General features: G+C 35.6%; 1 protein-coding gene across 3 annotated transcripts in view; it reads left to right on the top strand.

The window, feature by feature from the left end:
* CARNMT1 (carnosine N-methyltransferase 1) overlaps positions 1–16,226 on the top strand; it is a 22,112-nt gene extending 5,886 nt beyond the window's left edge. For 2 of the 3 annotated variants that reach the window (XM_026866280.1, XM_026866279.1), the window contains exons 4-8: positions 6,612–6,752; positions 10,308–10,486; positions 12,081–12,194; positions 13,041–13,144; positions 13,429–16,226. In XM_026866280.1, the coding sequence (XP_026722081.1) occupies positions 6,612–6,752; positions 10,308–10,486; positions 12,081–12,194; positions 13,041–13,144; positions 13,429–13,530 (640 nt within the window). In that variant the 3' untranslated portion in view covers positions 13,531–16,226. The remainder of the gene's footprint in view (positions 1–6,611; positions 6,753–10,307; positions 10,487–12,080; positions 12,195–13,040; positions 13,145–13,428) is intronic. The other variant, XR_003400144.1, reaches the window with a different exon arrangement.
* Positions 16,227–16,351: the final 125 nt, after the last annotated feature.

The following is a 16,351-nucleotide window of genomic DNA, read 5'->3' as shown; positions in this document are numbered from 1 at the left end:
AAATCTCTAGTTGATATTAGGAAGTGACATGTGCTAACAGATTGAGTGAATCTGAAGTTATCTTTGTGCTTCTTTACCAGGAATTCTGTTTGTTGTTTTTTTTGTCAAACACAACTAATGTAACAGTGGTTTTGTCTTCCCTGCTGTGATGGCACTGAAACCAGTTGGGTTTTTAGTCTTACAGAAATCTCAAAACATCATTGTATAGATCAAACATCTCAACTACTGGTTTGAGTTTGTATGAAAAAAATGAAACATATTTTTGATTTATGAAAGGCAGGTCCTGCTTGACAAACCTGGTCTACTTCTTCGACAAGGCGACCTGCTTATTGAATAAGGGAAAGGCTGTGGATGTTGTCTACCTTGACTTCAGCAAGACCTTTGACACTGTTTCCCACAGCATTCTCCTGGCAAAACTGGCTGCTCAGGGCTTGGATGGGCACACGCTTTGCTGGGTAAAAAACTGTCTGGATGGCCGGGCCCAGAGAGTTGTGGTGAACAGAGTTAAATCCAGTTGGTGGCTGGTCACAAGTGGTGCCCCCCAGAGCTCGGTTTTGGGGCCACTCCTGTTTAACATCTTTATTGATGATCTAGACGAGGGGATCGAGTGCACCCTCAGTCAGTTTGCAGATGACCCCAAGTTGGGTGGGAGTGTTGATCTGCTGGAGGGTAGGGAGGCTCTGCAGAGAGACCTGGAAAGGCTGGAGCCATGGGCTGAGGCCAACTGGAGGAGTTTCCATAAGGGCAAATGCCGGGGGCTGCCCTTGGGCCACAACAACCCCCAGCAACGTACAGGCTTGGGGAGGAGTGGCTGGAGAGCTGCCACTCAGAGAGGGACCTGGAGGGGTGATTGACAGCCAGCTGACCAGGAGCCAGCAGTGTGCCCAGGTGGCCAAGAAGGCCAATGGCATCCTGGCTTGCGTCAGCAATAGCATGGCCAGCAGGGACAGGGAAGGGATCTTACTGTACTGGGCACTGGTGAGGCCGCCCCTCGATTCCTGTGTTCAGTTTTGGGCCCCTCACTACAAAAAGGACATTGAATGACTCGAGCGTGTCTAGGGAAGGTCAGCGAAGCTGGTCAAGGGTCTGGAACACAGGTCGTATGAAGAGCGGCTGAGGGAACTGGGGGTGTTTAGTCTGGAGAAGAGGAGGCTGAGGGGAGACCTCATCACCCTCTACAGCTCCCTGAAAGGAGGTTGCAGAGAGCTGGAGATGAGTCTCTTTAACCAAGTAGTAAGCGATAGGACAAGAGGGAATGGCCTCAAATTGCACCAGGGAAGGTTTAGGTTTGATATTTCCTTCCACAATGGGTTGTTAGGCGTTGGAATGGGCTGCCCAGGGCGGTGGAGTCCCCATCCCTGGAGGTGTTTGAGTAGATTCGACTTAGCGCTGAGTGATCTGTTATAGTTGAGAACTGTCAGTGTTAGGTTAATGGTTGGACTGGATGATCTTCAGGGTCTTTTCCAACCTAAACAATTCTGTGATTCTGGATGGACAGGGTCTGAACTGACCATAACAAAGTGATTCTGTCTGTTGTGTATAGTGAGTGCAAAGTCTGTTTCCTCTGGAGAGGTCTTGCTGTGGGCACTAAGGCAGGAAAAAAGCCTGTAGGTGGAACCTCAGTGCATCTATTTGTTTTTTTGTAGAGTTCTCTTTTGTAGCATGGAGTGCTGAAATCTCCTGAAATGAAATGAAAGTGCTAGAGAAAAAGTGTATTGTTGTCACTGCATGATGAAAACAGCTTTGTCTGTATGTATTTTGCATTGAAAAAGATGGAGAAATAAGTATTTTAAATTTAAAACTGTCAGTACAAGTCACCTTCTACTTCTTAATGGCTTCAATGGAATTGTATATTTCATTTCTAGTTAACACTGTTAACAGTACTGAGTCTATGCATTGGATTCATGTAAAAAATTTTAAATTTTTAAAACTGTTCAAGTAGGTTTTGCTTCATGCATGCACTTGTTCTGTTGTTGGTCTTTGCAAGATTGGCCTGTCTGCTTCAGTTGGCAAGCAAAGAGCAGGAGAAGTACTCTATGGGCTCACTCTTCTGGGAAGCAGAAATGATACAAGCAATGGTTGAAAGTAGCTGAGTAGGTGCTACTGTTACCTTGTGTCTCAGTCCAATTTTCTGACAAGACTGTCATCTAAAAATAAATTAAAATGGCAAAATCTGTTTCTACCTCCCATTCCTCTTCAGAAATAATTCCTTCTGTCTGCTTAGCACCATAACACAGGATCTGTTAGTAGGATCAACAAAGCAGTTTAAAGTGAAGTTCCATGAGATAAGGTCTTTCTGAGAACTGATAGATTTCTTGCATTATTCATGTTGGAATTTAATTGTGTTTCAGCTCATAAGGTCTCTGTAATATTGTCTACCTTTTGATAAAGCCATCTAAATTTATTTGATTTCTTGGATCTGGATGAACCATGATGACCGCTTTCTGTAGGAGAAAATTATAAAATATAGACACATTTTTATTTATTCATGGAATGTGTTAAAGCATTTTTCCAAGGAAATATTAAGTTGAAAATCTAAATAAGCATACCGATATATTGGGTTTTTTCGAATTCCTGTTTTCTTTTGTCGTCTTTATTTTCTTTCATGTCTACCATTACCCTTCTTGCATATGAAGATATAAAGATCAGCAGCTTTTTATCCAAAAGGAACCAAAGAAACAGTTAACCATTTAGCTAATTGTTATTCCATAGCCAAAACTAGTTAACGTAGATATTTTCGCCAAAGTTTTCTTTATTCGTTAACTTGGCCTCTGGAACTGCCTGTAGCTTGAAATTTCAATCTATCATGCTCTCCAGCAATTTATCGCATGTTCCAGCATACTGTCAGGACAGCCCAAAATAAGTCCCCTGTGCTTATGTTTCCTTTTTATTTGAAAAACATAGTTTTAGTCCTAAGCCAAGCTTGGCTATAGTTTTTGCATGTGCTCAGTCACAATTATAGTGATGATAAAATTTCTGCTTTATATAAATCATCTTTTATATAAAATTAAATATATCTGTCCTTGAAGGGTTTTTTATCTTGTCAAAAATTGCACTTAGCCTAAACTTTGCTTTAAATATTGGATTTAAGAGCTCACTAGATCTTCTGTGGTATTGCAGTCCTGTGAAGGCTTTGCAGGTCTGTGCATGGAATTATATAGACCTCATATGCTAAGTTTGGAGAATTTCTCTTCAAGTGATTGTGCTTTTTACCTGCCTTCATTATTTTATTTGAAAAGTAGTTTTCTTTTAGAAAAAAAATCTGAAAATACAATTACAGTAAAATAATGAAAAATACTATAATGAGAATTGGATCTCTTCATAATCTAAATTTCTGAACATTACAGAGATAAGACACTAGGAGAGAAGGAATTTCACAGTGTGATTCTATGCTGCTGATTCCACTGATCTTCTGTGTATGGACTGTATATTTCTTATTACTTCTTATCATTAGATGACATTAGGTTACAGTGTTTATTTTATGGAAATCAGTTTTCTGTTTCATCACACACACAAATTTTTATTTTGCTGAATTTCAGTTTAACCCATTCAGCATCATATTTTTTTTTTTTTTAAAGCAACAACAGACATAAAATTTTCCCTTAAAAGAAGGGCACCAAGTTAAAATCTTCATTAATGGCATTATACTTCTAAAAGCTGAAAATATATCACACTGCAAAATGCAGTACAATAGTGGCAGATTTTAGTGCTCCTCCTATTTCTCCACTATCTTTTTAAGAAGCTGCTGTAGTTTCAGTAATTGAGCCAAACAGTACAGCTCTCCCCCTGCTCTTTGGCCATCCTCCCCACTCCTGTCAGGTTAGTAGGTTGATGTTTCTTTCCTATTGCCTACAGATTTTCAATGAGTGATTGATTGCTGGATACAATTTATATTACTAATGAATGCTAGATCTGTGTCATAGAAACCGTGCAGCTGCTGGCTAGTCCAAGGCTAGTTTCACTGCAGATAACCTTGGATTATTATCAGTTATCACAGTTCAGGATTATACTTTGACTTTGCTACTGCTACAATTACATATCCTCCAAAGAAAAGCGAGTTTTTCTAGCTTCCTGAATTATCTTATGACTGTAGCCATGAAAAAAGCAGTTTCTGTGCAATTAAAAATTTTTGTCTGTTCTGATGATTCAAAAATTAGCATAATACAGTGCATTGGAGGGTTCCCACTGCCACTGGTTTCATACCCAGATTTTTTCTTTAAATTCATCAACAGTTTGTCACTAACAATTCCTCTTAAATCTTGAAAAGCAAAAGATGTTTGAGCATTTTTTTTTTTTTTTTTTGGATAGCAGGACACTATCAACGGTCACTACTTGTTATGCATTAAGTTTGCAACATACCTAATTTCTCTGATTATAGATTTAAAAAATGCTCTTGAACCATTTTGGAAGGTTAGTGTCAATGTTGGTAGACTCAGATTTGGTTATATTGTGTTCTATTAGCTGTGGTCTATATGCTGAAACAAAGTTGGTGGTCAGCACCAGTCCCTAGCAATGCATATGAAGAGGATAGAAGTTAAATTGCTAATAAGTTTCCAGGCAAACTTCAATCACTTAATGAAGGTGCAAAGGAAAGTGCAGTTAAAGTCAACTATTTTCTAAGAGAGGATTGGAAAAATCAGTTCAGAGATGCAAAATCTTATATTGTGAATAAAAAGATAGAAAACAATTAGAAGCAATTTAAAATCAATTCACTTGACTGTTAGAGGCTTTATCTTCTTTTAGGATGAATAAAGGTGCAAATTTGGAAATGTGATTACACTTGCATAGCTATTAGTTACAATATTAGGTTGTTCTAAGAAAAGTCTCTTTTCTAATCAATGCATGACCTTGGAAGTGGTATAAGGCTTTTGAACACACTCATTGTAGAAGTATCCAGATGGGGGTGCAAAAATCTGTATATAGCTAGTCAAAATATTTCATAAATAAAGTTAAATTGTAAGAAAATTAAATGTTAGAATAGAGTTAGATTAACAGTGTACCACGACAATCAGAAAAAACTGTAAGATTGCAGTTTTTCTAGCTTCTTCTAGAAATTGGATTTTCTTACTCCTCTTTCTTCTGGGCCCCTATTTGCAAAAATTTCTTTTTTTTTTTTTTTTTTTTTTTTTTTCAGTAGAACTTCCCTGGCTGTCTTGCTTCTGGCTTTCCATGTAGAACAGAGGGAAGGAGAGGTGTTGATTCGCAGGAGTGCTTTTAAGTAATAGTGAAGTCTTGATAACCTACTTCTTGTTAATCAGAAAACAATCTGAAAGTGTAAGGAGTGGAAATCAGGAATTGCAACTTTGATTTTCCATTTGGGTAGGCTTCACTGATTAGATGATTAAGCCACAAACCAAAAGGCACTGTTAAAACTACTTTGTTAGTTTGTGTGGTCTTTAGAAAAGAATACTTTCTTTTGGTTTTCGGAAATAGTCTTCAGAAATGTACTACTTTTCGTAATTTACATAACTCCTTCACTCGTCTTCATGCTTATGCAGTATGCTAACTCTTTTGAACCCTTTTTGGCATCCTGAATTTTTATGCAGTCAGAGGCTTTGCATTTTGCTTTCTTTCATATGTTTGGAAATGCTGATTGTGGGTTCCTTCATTTAGTTGCATATAAATTGATACAAGTATGTTTTTGTCTTTGAAGGTGATGTGCAAAAGGGAGAATTAGTCTGAGTGTTCACGCTTGTTTTTTTGGTATATGAAATTATGAAGTCTTGTTCATAACTGGAAATTGAAAAATTATTCCTTCTTAGATTAAGTATATTTTCATTTTGGTATGGGAGTGGGTTTTGTTTTATGAGTGAAGGTTTTGTTGCATTGTGACAGAAGTCTAATGGTTAGAATATGTATATACTGCCTGAAAGAGGAGAAAATTTTGAAATTCTTAGTTCTTCTGTTTATTAGTTACTGAACTTGGAAGATGTGATTGTGTTTTCTAGGTATCTCAGTAAACACGTACTGCTGGATGTCTTCTGGTCATCTTCAACTTGATGCCTGGTTATGGGAAATGAAGGGTTAGAGAGCTGATTTAGGAAATCTTACATCACTTAATGTGCTTCAGTGAAATTGGTGAACAGCATATGTAAACCCCACAGTTGCTGAGAAGTTAACTAAGATTTTTACAGTCTGAATTGCTCATCAGCTTATGGAAGTTTTGTTTGTTTTGTGTTTCTGATGTCAAAATACTTGTTTATTTTGCATGTGATGTAACCAAGATGATTTCTAGAGTATCTGCTAGTTACCAGTGGGCCTCATAGAAAAATACGTGGAGCTATATGATAATGTTCTTTATTCAATTTACTGAAAAGATTTTTAGCTTGATACCTGTAAAAGTTTTCAGGAAAAAAAATTGGTTTGTAATTATGCTCTGTATTCTGAATGAGGGTTGTGTATGTTCTTTTGAGTAACTTATGTGAATTATTATGACTGTACAATTAACCTTTTGAGCAGTACTGACTCAATTTTCATTTAACAAGTCAAGTCGTACAGGAAATATATTATTGTATCTAAGTGTATGGGGGAAAAAATGTTTGACTGGACCTCTTAAGGTTTGTTAAGCGGTATCAGATAAAGGCTTAACTACTATTTTTGTTCTGTTGCAGGGATTTCTCCAAAGTTAATATCCTGGTACCTGGTGCTGGGCTAGGTAGATTGGCGTGGGAAATAGCTATGCTCGGTTTTGCTTGCCAAGGAAATGAATGGAGCCTCTTTATGCTCTTTTCTTCTAACTTTGTACTCAACAGGTATATAGCTTATGTTTTCCTTGCTGGTTGAAACGTAGGGAGGCAAAATTATAAATGAGAAAAAACTTGAATAAATGAAATTCATAAGAATAGATTTGTAAGTCCTAATACAGCACAAACAACCCAGTTTTAGAAAGTTTTAATGAAAAAAAAAAAAATCAGTGGGATAAATGGGGGAGGGAAGCATTGTCTCTGAGTCGATGAAATTATAGCAGGAACCATGGCTTTTAAGTTATGTGACTTTAAATCTCTCGATTCTACCACAGATTTTCTATGCAATCTTGAATAGGTTTTATGATTTATTTCACGCCTCTTTCTGTAAAATGCACACCTATCTCACTGGTGCCAAAGACTGGTTAGTATGTGCATGGTACTTAGTGGTGATGATTAACATTTCCAGTTACTGAAGTGTTACATTCCATACTAAAATTTTAGACACTGTTTTGACATGAAGAACCACCAAAGCATGCTGAACCACTTCTTAAGCAAGTAGCTAAAATAAAATAGTTCTACAATCACACTGAGGTACTAAATTTGAATATAGTCAATTTCACTTTATAGGTTTAACTGAGAGTGACATTTCTGTATTTGTTATTCTGTCACTAGCATTGGAAATCACTGGTTTCATAATGAATTTGTTAGGGAGGAAAGAAGGCAGCAAATGAATACGGTTCTTTTAAGAAGGATGGGAAGACTTATAGGTGGGCAACTGGTGGTGTGGAAATTGGTACTTGGTTCAGAGATACAGAATGTGCCAGTTGTGAAATGATACACCTTTGCGGAATGCACCTAAACTATTGCCTTGTATCCTATACCAAGGTGTTTTGGAGCCTTCTTGATAGACTGATTGTCCACAGCAGCTGTGATGATCTTAAATCTGTTAGAGCTTACTGTTCAAAAACAAGGAGAAAACACTTTATTATGTCTGCTGCATGTCTACTTAAAGCAGTAGTGGTCAGTGTGATTAAAATAGTTATTTGCTAGAGGTTTATTTGTTCTTTTTCTTACATTAATTCTTAAATGACTCTCATCTGGTGGTGAAATTGCATATTATAGTTGAGCTGATCTAACACCTTGCAGCTATTGATGTCTTCTTGTCCTTAGCTGTACAGCCCTGCTAGCTCTTACACACTCTGGAACTTCTGAAATTATTCAAAGCAACATAAAAGTATTAATTTCCCATCTTTATGAGTACTGGTCAGCTGTCATAGTGGTTCAAATCTGAAAGTTAACTTCACCCCTAACCAGCTCTGACATGTTTTTTGTCTTCCTTGAATAATGCATCTTTGGCCTATATGTAGAATTCTCCTGAAGATAGTAATCATTCTAAGCATCTAATGCTCCTGTGGTGTTTCCTTTTTATATAAGATATTTAGCAAAGAGGTATATATGCATTAGACTTGCTAACTATTATATTTTAGACAGCAAAATTGAGTGTTGCTCAGCTGCTGTAATCTTTATCTTTGCTGGGCAGTTTCTCAGTTGTGAAGTTTCCATGTAAGCATGGAAGAGAATACTGCTAACCTGACTGAATTTCAGTCAATTCAATTGAAGTTCAAGCATTCCTTTCTGCCACATACAACTGTGGGCTTGGGATGTCTATTAAGGAAGTTTTAGGGACTTTTAGGTCTTTCATTTTACTGTTCAGTGGCTGTTCCCAGTTAGCCTTCTGAAATGATCATGTTTGCCTTCCTGGCACAGGAAGAAACAGCAGTGACCACTATGAGCTGAAGATGCCAGTTAAGGAAGCACGGTAGGAAAGAAGGATTTTGCAAATTAGAACTACAGTCTTAATTAATTTTTGTTTTCAGTTGATAAAAGCATGAGGATTTTGCTAACACGTGCTTACAAATTGGACATACCTTCTTTCTCTGGCCTTGGTATATTTTTAGGAAGACAAAGTACTCTCTTGAGTGTCAAACCAACTACTACAGTGGGCTCCCAGATGTGGTACAGTGACTTAAGTCTTCTGTATAATTCTCTATAAATTTTAAACTTTTGTTACTGTGGATAAAGTTGCATAGCATGCATAGCAATCTTTTTTATTAAATCGAGAATTCCTTTTGGGACTGTTTGAAAGTCTACACGAATATACTTTGTGCTGGGAAAAGAAAAATACAGGGAGATTTGTGTTCCCTTTAGAGCTCCGAAATAAAACCCTTTATAACCCCTTTCAGATCTTTTATTTTCTTTATATTGCTTTTGGGGAAGCTTTTTGTAATGTAAAAGAAAAGTGTTCTGAGGATAATATAGATTGACTAGGAGCATAATGAGAATGCTAGGATGGTTAACACAACTTTTGTTGGCCAACATGGGGGTTTTTTGGTTTTCTTGTTGTGGTTGGGGAGTTCTTGGGTTTTGTTTCTGCCTTTTTCTTCTTTTTTAACCAAAATAGAAAAGCCTTTTTTAAAGAAATGATCCCCATGTTAACAGGGCTTTTTCTCTGCTTTTTTCCCTTCAACTGCATATATCTGATTTTTTTTTTTATTCCATACATACAGAGACAGTTGATGAGCACAGTATACTGCTGCTCAATTACAGGTTTCTTTTGTATTATTTTTTTACTGCTGAAAAACAAATATGACATGAAGGAAGTAAAAAATGTTATTTCAAAGTCTTTGCCATAGATGTTCTCTATCCACGAGTCAAAAGACTGCACTTTCTACAACCTGGTAGATTACTTACAGTTTATGAGGTGTTTGGTGATGTGTTTATGGGACAGATGGGTCTTCCATTTGTGCCTGAAATAAAATGGCTTCACTTCTTAATTACAAACTGATTTTACAAGACTGTGGATAAAGCTGCTTTTTATACTTTAATGCTATAATACTAATGCTAGATCAGCTTTTAAAATTTGACTTGGTTGGCCATGTCAATTCACAAATTTTAAAGCCATGTTTACTCGGCATAGTTGCAACAAATGCACTCCAAATGTTATTAACTTAAAATGACATCTAGTGCAAAAACTACTATCCTTTGCAAAATAGAACTTATTTATTTTTTGAAATATAAAAGCAGCCTTTTAGTTAGCATCTGAAAAATGTTTCTGTTTTGCTGTGCTTCAGGATCTCTATGATTATGGTTCAGAAAAGACAGAAGAGTCTAGAATGATAACAAATGTTTCCAATAAAATTCATGGAACTAATGTTACTATTTTTTTTTTAATAGAAAAATATCCAGAAAGGCTTAATTTTACTGAATATACTAATTCATAATTTTCATTAATCCTGCAAAGGAATCTTGCCCATTTTTTTTTCAGTGGATAAGTCAGGTGGAAATGGTAAAAAGTGGGAAAATAAAATTTTTAGAATGGAAAAAAGGCAGTTATTTTGTGGTGATAATTTGTGTGTCAGAGTAAAATTGGGGTTTTGATCAATCTGTAGACTAATGGGCCATCTTCAGTGTTATGAGCTAGGTAACAGTCCTTTAGAAAGCATGTAGCATTTGCAAGAATATCAATAAAACATGAATGTTGGTGAAAGTCTTGACTCCTTTTCTAGATAATAGATAAGCAATTAGTTGCAACTGAACTGTGCTGATTTCTGTATTTTGCAGATGCTCTGAAATTAACTCACATAAGCTTTATCCCTGGATTCATCAGTTTAGCAATAACAGAAGATCTGCTGATCAGATACGTCCAATTTATTTCCCTGATGTTGATCCTCACAGTCTTCCTTCTGGTTCAAACTTCTCTATGACAGCAGGGGATTTTCAAGAAATTTATTCCGAGTGCAGTGAGTAAATGCAAACTGCTAGGCTATCCATGTAACTGTACCTTCAGTGTATTTGTTACAGGACAGATAATCACTACAAATGGGAGGGAACTTTGTCTACAGGCATTAAGGAAAAAGTACTAACTGTAGCAAGATGTTCTTATGCCAAATCATATTTTCTTTTCAGTTAAAAAAAAATATGGACACCTCCTTTCCTAACAGGACGTTGCAGTAGTTTCTTTGAGTAAGACAGCATATTAAGTTTACAGAAAAGTTTAGTTGATTAGTTGGTTTAGAAAAGTGATGTTACAAAAGGAACAATGTAACTAGTCACTTCTCTTCTTTAGTATAAAAAGTAGAAATATGAGTATTTTTTTGTTGATTCATTTTGTGTTGTAAAAGCAAAGCAAACTGTTTCAGTAGCAGTAAACAATAAATGGAAAAAAGATACATACTGACTGTCCATAGCAAATATTTCAGAGAAACATTATGGGGATGATAATTATCAAAGACAGATACTTCTGTCAGTATAAATAAGCTTTTTTTTTTTTCTTCTTGTGATACCAGGTTAGTTGTGCTGTCCTTAGTGCAGCAATAAAGTAATGTTTTATGACTAGCCTAATATTGAATTAACCTGCAGAAGATTATCTTATTTAGTGCCTACTCTACCAATTACATATTTAGGATTTGATCCAGGTAACATTTAGGCACTTCTTTTTTATGTAGTCTAATATTCTACTGTATACCTATTTATAAGTCACTGCATTTTCCTTACACAGTATTGGATTATCACCTCAAACATCTACTTCCTGTTTCCACCTTTCTGTCCCTATTAGACCCATAGCCATCTTTCACCAGGATTATACAGCTGTTGATCTGACCTTTATTGTGCAGCTAGACTTCTAGATACTTTCTTGCAGGAGCCTTCCTTATAGTTGGTTGATTTTCTGAAGGTTCTGTCTTACATTAGAACATCTGCTACTGGCATAAATTAGGAGTTTTAATTTTTTTTATTTACAGAACTTAAAACTTTTTCAATTTCAAGGATACATGTGTAGAGAAAAACAGGGATACTCATGTTTTAAAAGGTATACTTTGAAGGATTCTGCTTGTTAAATTAACTACTAAAAAAACAGCTAGAGGAATATTCAGGTACTGAATAAAATGTGATTTTATGAAAGTATGCTTTAGTTGTATAGGCTTGTATTGCTCTAGATATTAACTAGAGATGTCCAAAATCACTGGGTATTTTTGTGGTTGTATTTTTAACAGTTATGGTAATTAAGTTCATAGGACAGGTGAGTTACAGCACACTTGGGCCTTTGCTTATATAAAGTTAATATTTACATTTTACAATATATGCTATAAATATATTGTTTCATATAATGTGTGTGAAAAAAAATTTAAAATACATAAATATGTATAACCCAACTGAACTGTTGTTAATCTAAACCAAAATATTTTATTTACTTCTAAAGGAAATTAAAGAGCCTTCAACTGTTGTTAGTTGAAGGTAATGCTGAGTGTATAAATGAATTCTAGGGTTAAATGATGAACTTTTACAGGGATAGAAACATTGAAACTAATCTCTGTATACTTTGCTTTTTTAATCCAGATACGTGGGACTGCATAGCAACTTGCTTTTTCATAGATACAGCACATAATGTTATTGATTACATTGATACTATATGGAAAATACTAAAGCCTGGAGGAATATGGATAAATGTAGGCAAGTGTGACCAACCTCTCTTCCTTCTAGCCCTAACTTTGATCGCATCCCCACAAAAGAGTTGTGGGGATGAATGTGTCTGTGCTGCAAACTCTGTAGAGCTAGAAAGATCTAGGGCTTGGAAATTCTCAGATGTGTTCAGAATACGTTCAGATGTTTACAATCAAGTCAACACCATGAGATATTTAAATAGAGAAGTAAAGCTTCCCAGTGGAGGTTTTGCAGCAAACATTTCTTACTTGACAAATACTGTATTCTTTTTTGCTATTTTTCTAGGAAAATTGTTCTGTGTGTAAATGCATCCTTGCATTTTTGTCTTAATCTGTTGTCTAATTGGTACTGTGTTTCTAAACAGAAGTTTTGGGAATGAGATTTATATATGACTTGGTGTAAAAGAAAAGAGAATTTAAGTCTTCCATGGTGAAGGAATGGCAGACAAAACATGTGAGTTTACCATTCTGTATAGTAGAAACAGGTCCATCAGTCACCACACCAGTCCTGGCCAGTCACAGAATTCAAGCAGAGCTCCTGAGTAGACCACAGCATATCATACCTTCTGTCTCATAGAGAGAGCAGTGATGCTAGGCTGAAGAAATTATAAGATCAAGAAAACACAATGTGATAAGAAAATAGACTTCATTGTTGAATAAGCAGCTGAACTAATTTTGTTTTCATTTTGCACTGATTCTGAAATTAATTATAAAAATCACATTTGAGTGATACAAATATTTTGTCTCTTGAGTATGAGTCTAGTTATAAGCATTCTTTGTACTTTCACTGTGTGCTTTTGATTTTTAAAACTTTTTTTTTTTTGACAGCCGTTTCCGTTGTATCTTTCTACTCTAGGTCCTCTCCTTTACCACTTTGAAAACTTGGGAAATGAACTTTCTATAGAATTAAGCTACGAGGATATAAAAAATGTTATACTTCAATATGGATTCCATATAGAGGTAAGAAGATGATGCAGTTTGTAATGAATAGTATTGGTATAAACCAGACAAACGGCTTTGAAAAAACCATTACCTTAACTTTAGTTCAACATAATGGCGTATAGTAATAACTACTAGGAGAATTAAATGTTTCTGTGTGGCAAATAACTTGCTTTCCACATTTTTTAAGAAGTGTTTAGATGGACCTTGAAATCTAGTATGTATATAGCAATTTATTTCTTAAGAGAAACTTTTGTATAGTTCTTGTAGAAGAGGTGTTTTGAAAACTGCTGCTTTTTTTCCAGGTGGAGAAAGAATCTGTACTGTCAACTTACACTGTGAATGAACTCTCCATGATGAAATACTACTACGAATGTGTGTTGTTTGTGGTGAGAAAACCAGAATAGAAGTGGTCTGAATAGGTTAATCAGGAAAAAATGTTGGCTTGAAAGCTAGGAATGAGAATGGAATGGACTGGGTGATGTCTGGACACAACCTCAAATCAGTGGTGCCTTCTTATTCCTAATAGGATTTAGATAGTGTCTATTTTCTTAATATCTATTGCTATCCAGACATGTACTATGTCATGCATATTTGTAATATACTTGTGAAAATGGAGTAAGAAATATTCACATACACTGTCTTCATGCTTTGGAATGCATTAAGAATGAAAGCAACAACATTTTCTTGAGAATTAACTTTAATGTTTGCCATAACTAGGTTAATTCTCTGCATATGCTGCCTCATTTTGCATATATTTATAATAATTTTCTTTTTTCCACTTTCTGGTGTTAGTAATGTGTAGACATGCTTACTTTACTAGCTATGTCACATATAGAGAAGTATTTCTAAATGTATACTTAAATTATGAAGTCTGACGCAGTTCAGAAGTGATAAAATTATTCTTGTGAGATGAAATATCCATCAAAGCTGTTAGAACATTTTCTGTGGAATTGATATGAAGTAGATTATTACACAAATTTTAATCTTTTACTGTACCACTCTTAATTTAATCTGAATTTGAAATACTATGTGAAAGCAAAGTACTGGGTGAAGAAAAAGAAGCATGTCACAGAGAAGCAGATTATGTTAACCCCTATTCAAGAATAACACAAATATTGATTAATCTCTTATTGTTGAAACTGAAATACATGATATGCTTTGCTGTCTCAAAAGACATTGAGTCACCTACTTACTGCTTAAGCCAAAACAGTGAAGCAGTATTTGTCTTTAAACAGTTAATAGAAAGTCATTATACCTTAAGCTCTTTCCTGGTTTTTGAAATTTATAACACAGCTGAGTTTTCCATGCTATGTGTAGGTAGTGCAACAGTTAAACATAAATAGTATGTGCTGTAACCTAATCATCCCTACCTAAGTCAGCATATGCAGGCCAGCTGGTAGACAACTTCTTGTAACTTCAGGCACTTTACCCTTGTGACTTAGTGACCTTTTGGTTCCTTAACCTAATGTGGCTTAGGTGAATATTTAATATACAAATCATACTATAGAAGAGGCTAAATATTCTGTCACTTAGAAGTTATGTACATAAGAAAATGTTAATAATTACTGTGCTGACAGGAGGTGTCATGTTAGGTGCCGTTTTGTTAACATTTGTTATTAAGTACCATTATCATCCATTTTCATAAATGTCTTAAAAATATAAAAACATTATAAGGAATCAAGGGGATTTTCATATTTGGTCATAATATCACTGGGCAGTGGCTTATTTGTTTCTCATTATTTTTGTCCCTTTTTTCATGGTGATGTCCTAATTGCATCTCTTTCATAGATCTATTACTGGCTTTTGGATTTTTCCCATTAAGGCCAGAAATTTGTGCCTTTGTTCCTAAATTGAAAGTCTGCAAGGAGGAAAACAATTTTTTTTTTTTAATATATAGTTTCAACACCACATAAGATGGAGCATGCCTGGGTATGTTTTAGTAGTGTGCACCTTTCTGCTCAGAATCTTTATTAAGAATCTTGTCTACTGAAGTTTTCAATTAGAGATTTGTTTAAACTAATCTTTTTTGAACTCTTTCTTCTTTCAGAAAGTGCACCAGTAAGACTTGGCTCCATAAATGAACTGCCAAATTTCTACCCTATTAACGCTGAAAAACTGCTATTGCAACAAGTAGATTAAAAGCCCTTGCACGCCTAAAAATAAAAAGTCCTGTTCCTTTTTCTTGTATAATTTACTTTAATTTTTGAGGGGCTGTGTGGTTCTTTGCTTTTATGCTATTTTTTTTTTGCCCTTAGGTAGAGTAAGATTAGTATTTTGCTTGATTTTCAAGATCCTTGAAATAAGACAAGGCTAGGTGAACGTTGATTATGCTGTTGCTCAGTAGTATATGTATCTGTATTATTGCCCAGTTTCTGCCACCTACCCAGTCTGTACTTACTTGAAAAGTGGTGTTTTTTAACAAACAGGAAATTGAGCTCTTCTGATTGAATGTCAATATCCTTTGTTCTGGTGGTTTTGTCCTTTGCCACCCCATGTTGTCACAAGTGCCATTTTTATGTGCTGTTTTTAGAAAACACATTCTTATTATGTCAGGTATATTGTGATGCTCTTCTGGTTTTAATCTAGAAAATGCCAGCTTTCCCTAATGTTCTCCTTTTAAATTTTAAGAGTTGCATTGAGTTGGAACCAGAATCATCTTGTGAATAAGCTGTATGAATTAGTAGTGTTCTACCTGAAATCTTATTTATGATTTTTTAAAAATACAAGTGATGAATCTTATGCACAGGAATAATACTGAATGTGATCACGTTCTTTTACTCAGTTGTATATGGGGGGGGGAAATGCTTAATGTGTTTACAGCCAAAGCCAAGATCATTTAATTGAGGTCATTATTAAATGGTGTATAGTAATGGGTGTAAAATAGAATTCTGCATAATCTTCACTGTAATACTTTTTTATATGTAGTAACTCTGACAAACGTAAAGTGTCCTGTATTTTAATTTACATGTATCACACTCTAAAATCACTTACCGAAGTAAGAATGGGAAGTTTTGTGTCTCAGTGTGAACTTCCCCGTGCTTTCAGTGTGTATGTAATGGGCTAATTTTTCCTGGACATTAAAGTTTGCAGTATGGCTTGCTCCTGTGTCCGTGGTCACGTTTCTTTTTTGCCTCCTTGTTCTGCTCTCGTTCCCTCAGCCCCCTGTGAGCACGGAGCCGCCGCGCTCCGCGCGGGCGGGGCGGAGGCGTTTTAAACAGAAGCCTG

This window comes from Athene cunicularia (assembly GCF_003259725.1).
Source record: "Athene cunicularia isolate RWA chromosome Z unlocalized genomic scaffold, athCun1 chrZ_part2, whole genome shotgun sequence".
NCBI lineage: Eukaryota > Metazoa > Chordata > Aves > Strigiformes > Strigidae > Athene > Athene cunicularia.
The sequence above is the reverse complement of the archived record's forward strand: the minus strand, read 5'-3'. Positions and strand labels throughout refer to the sequence as shown.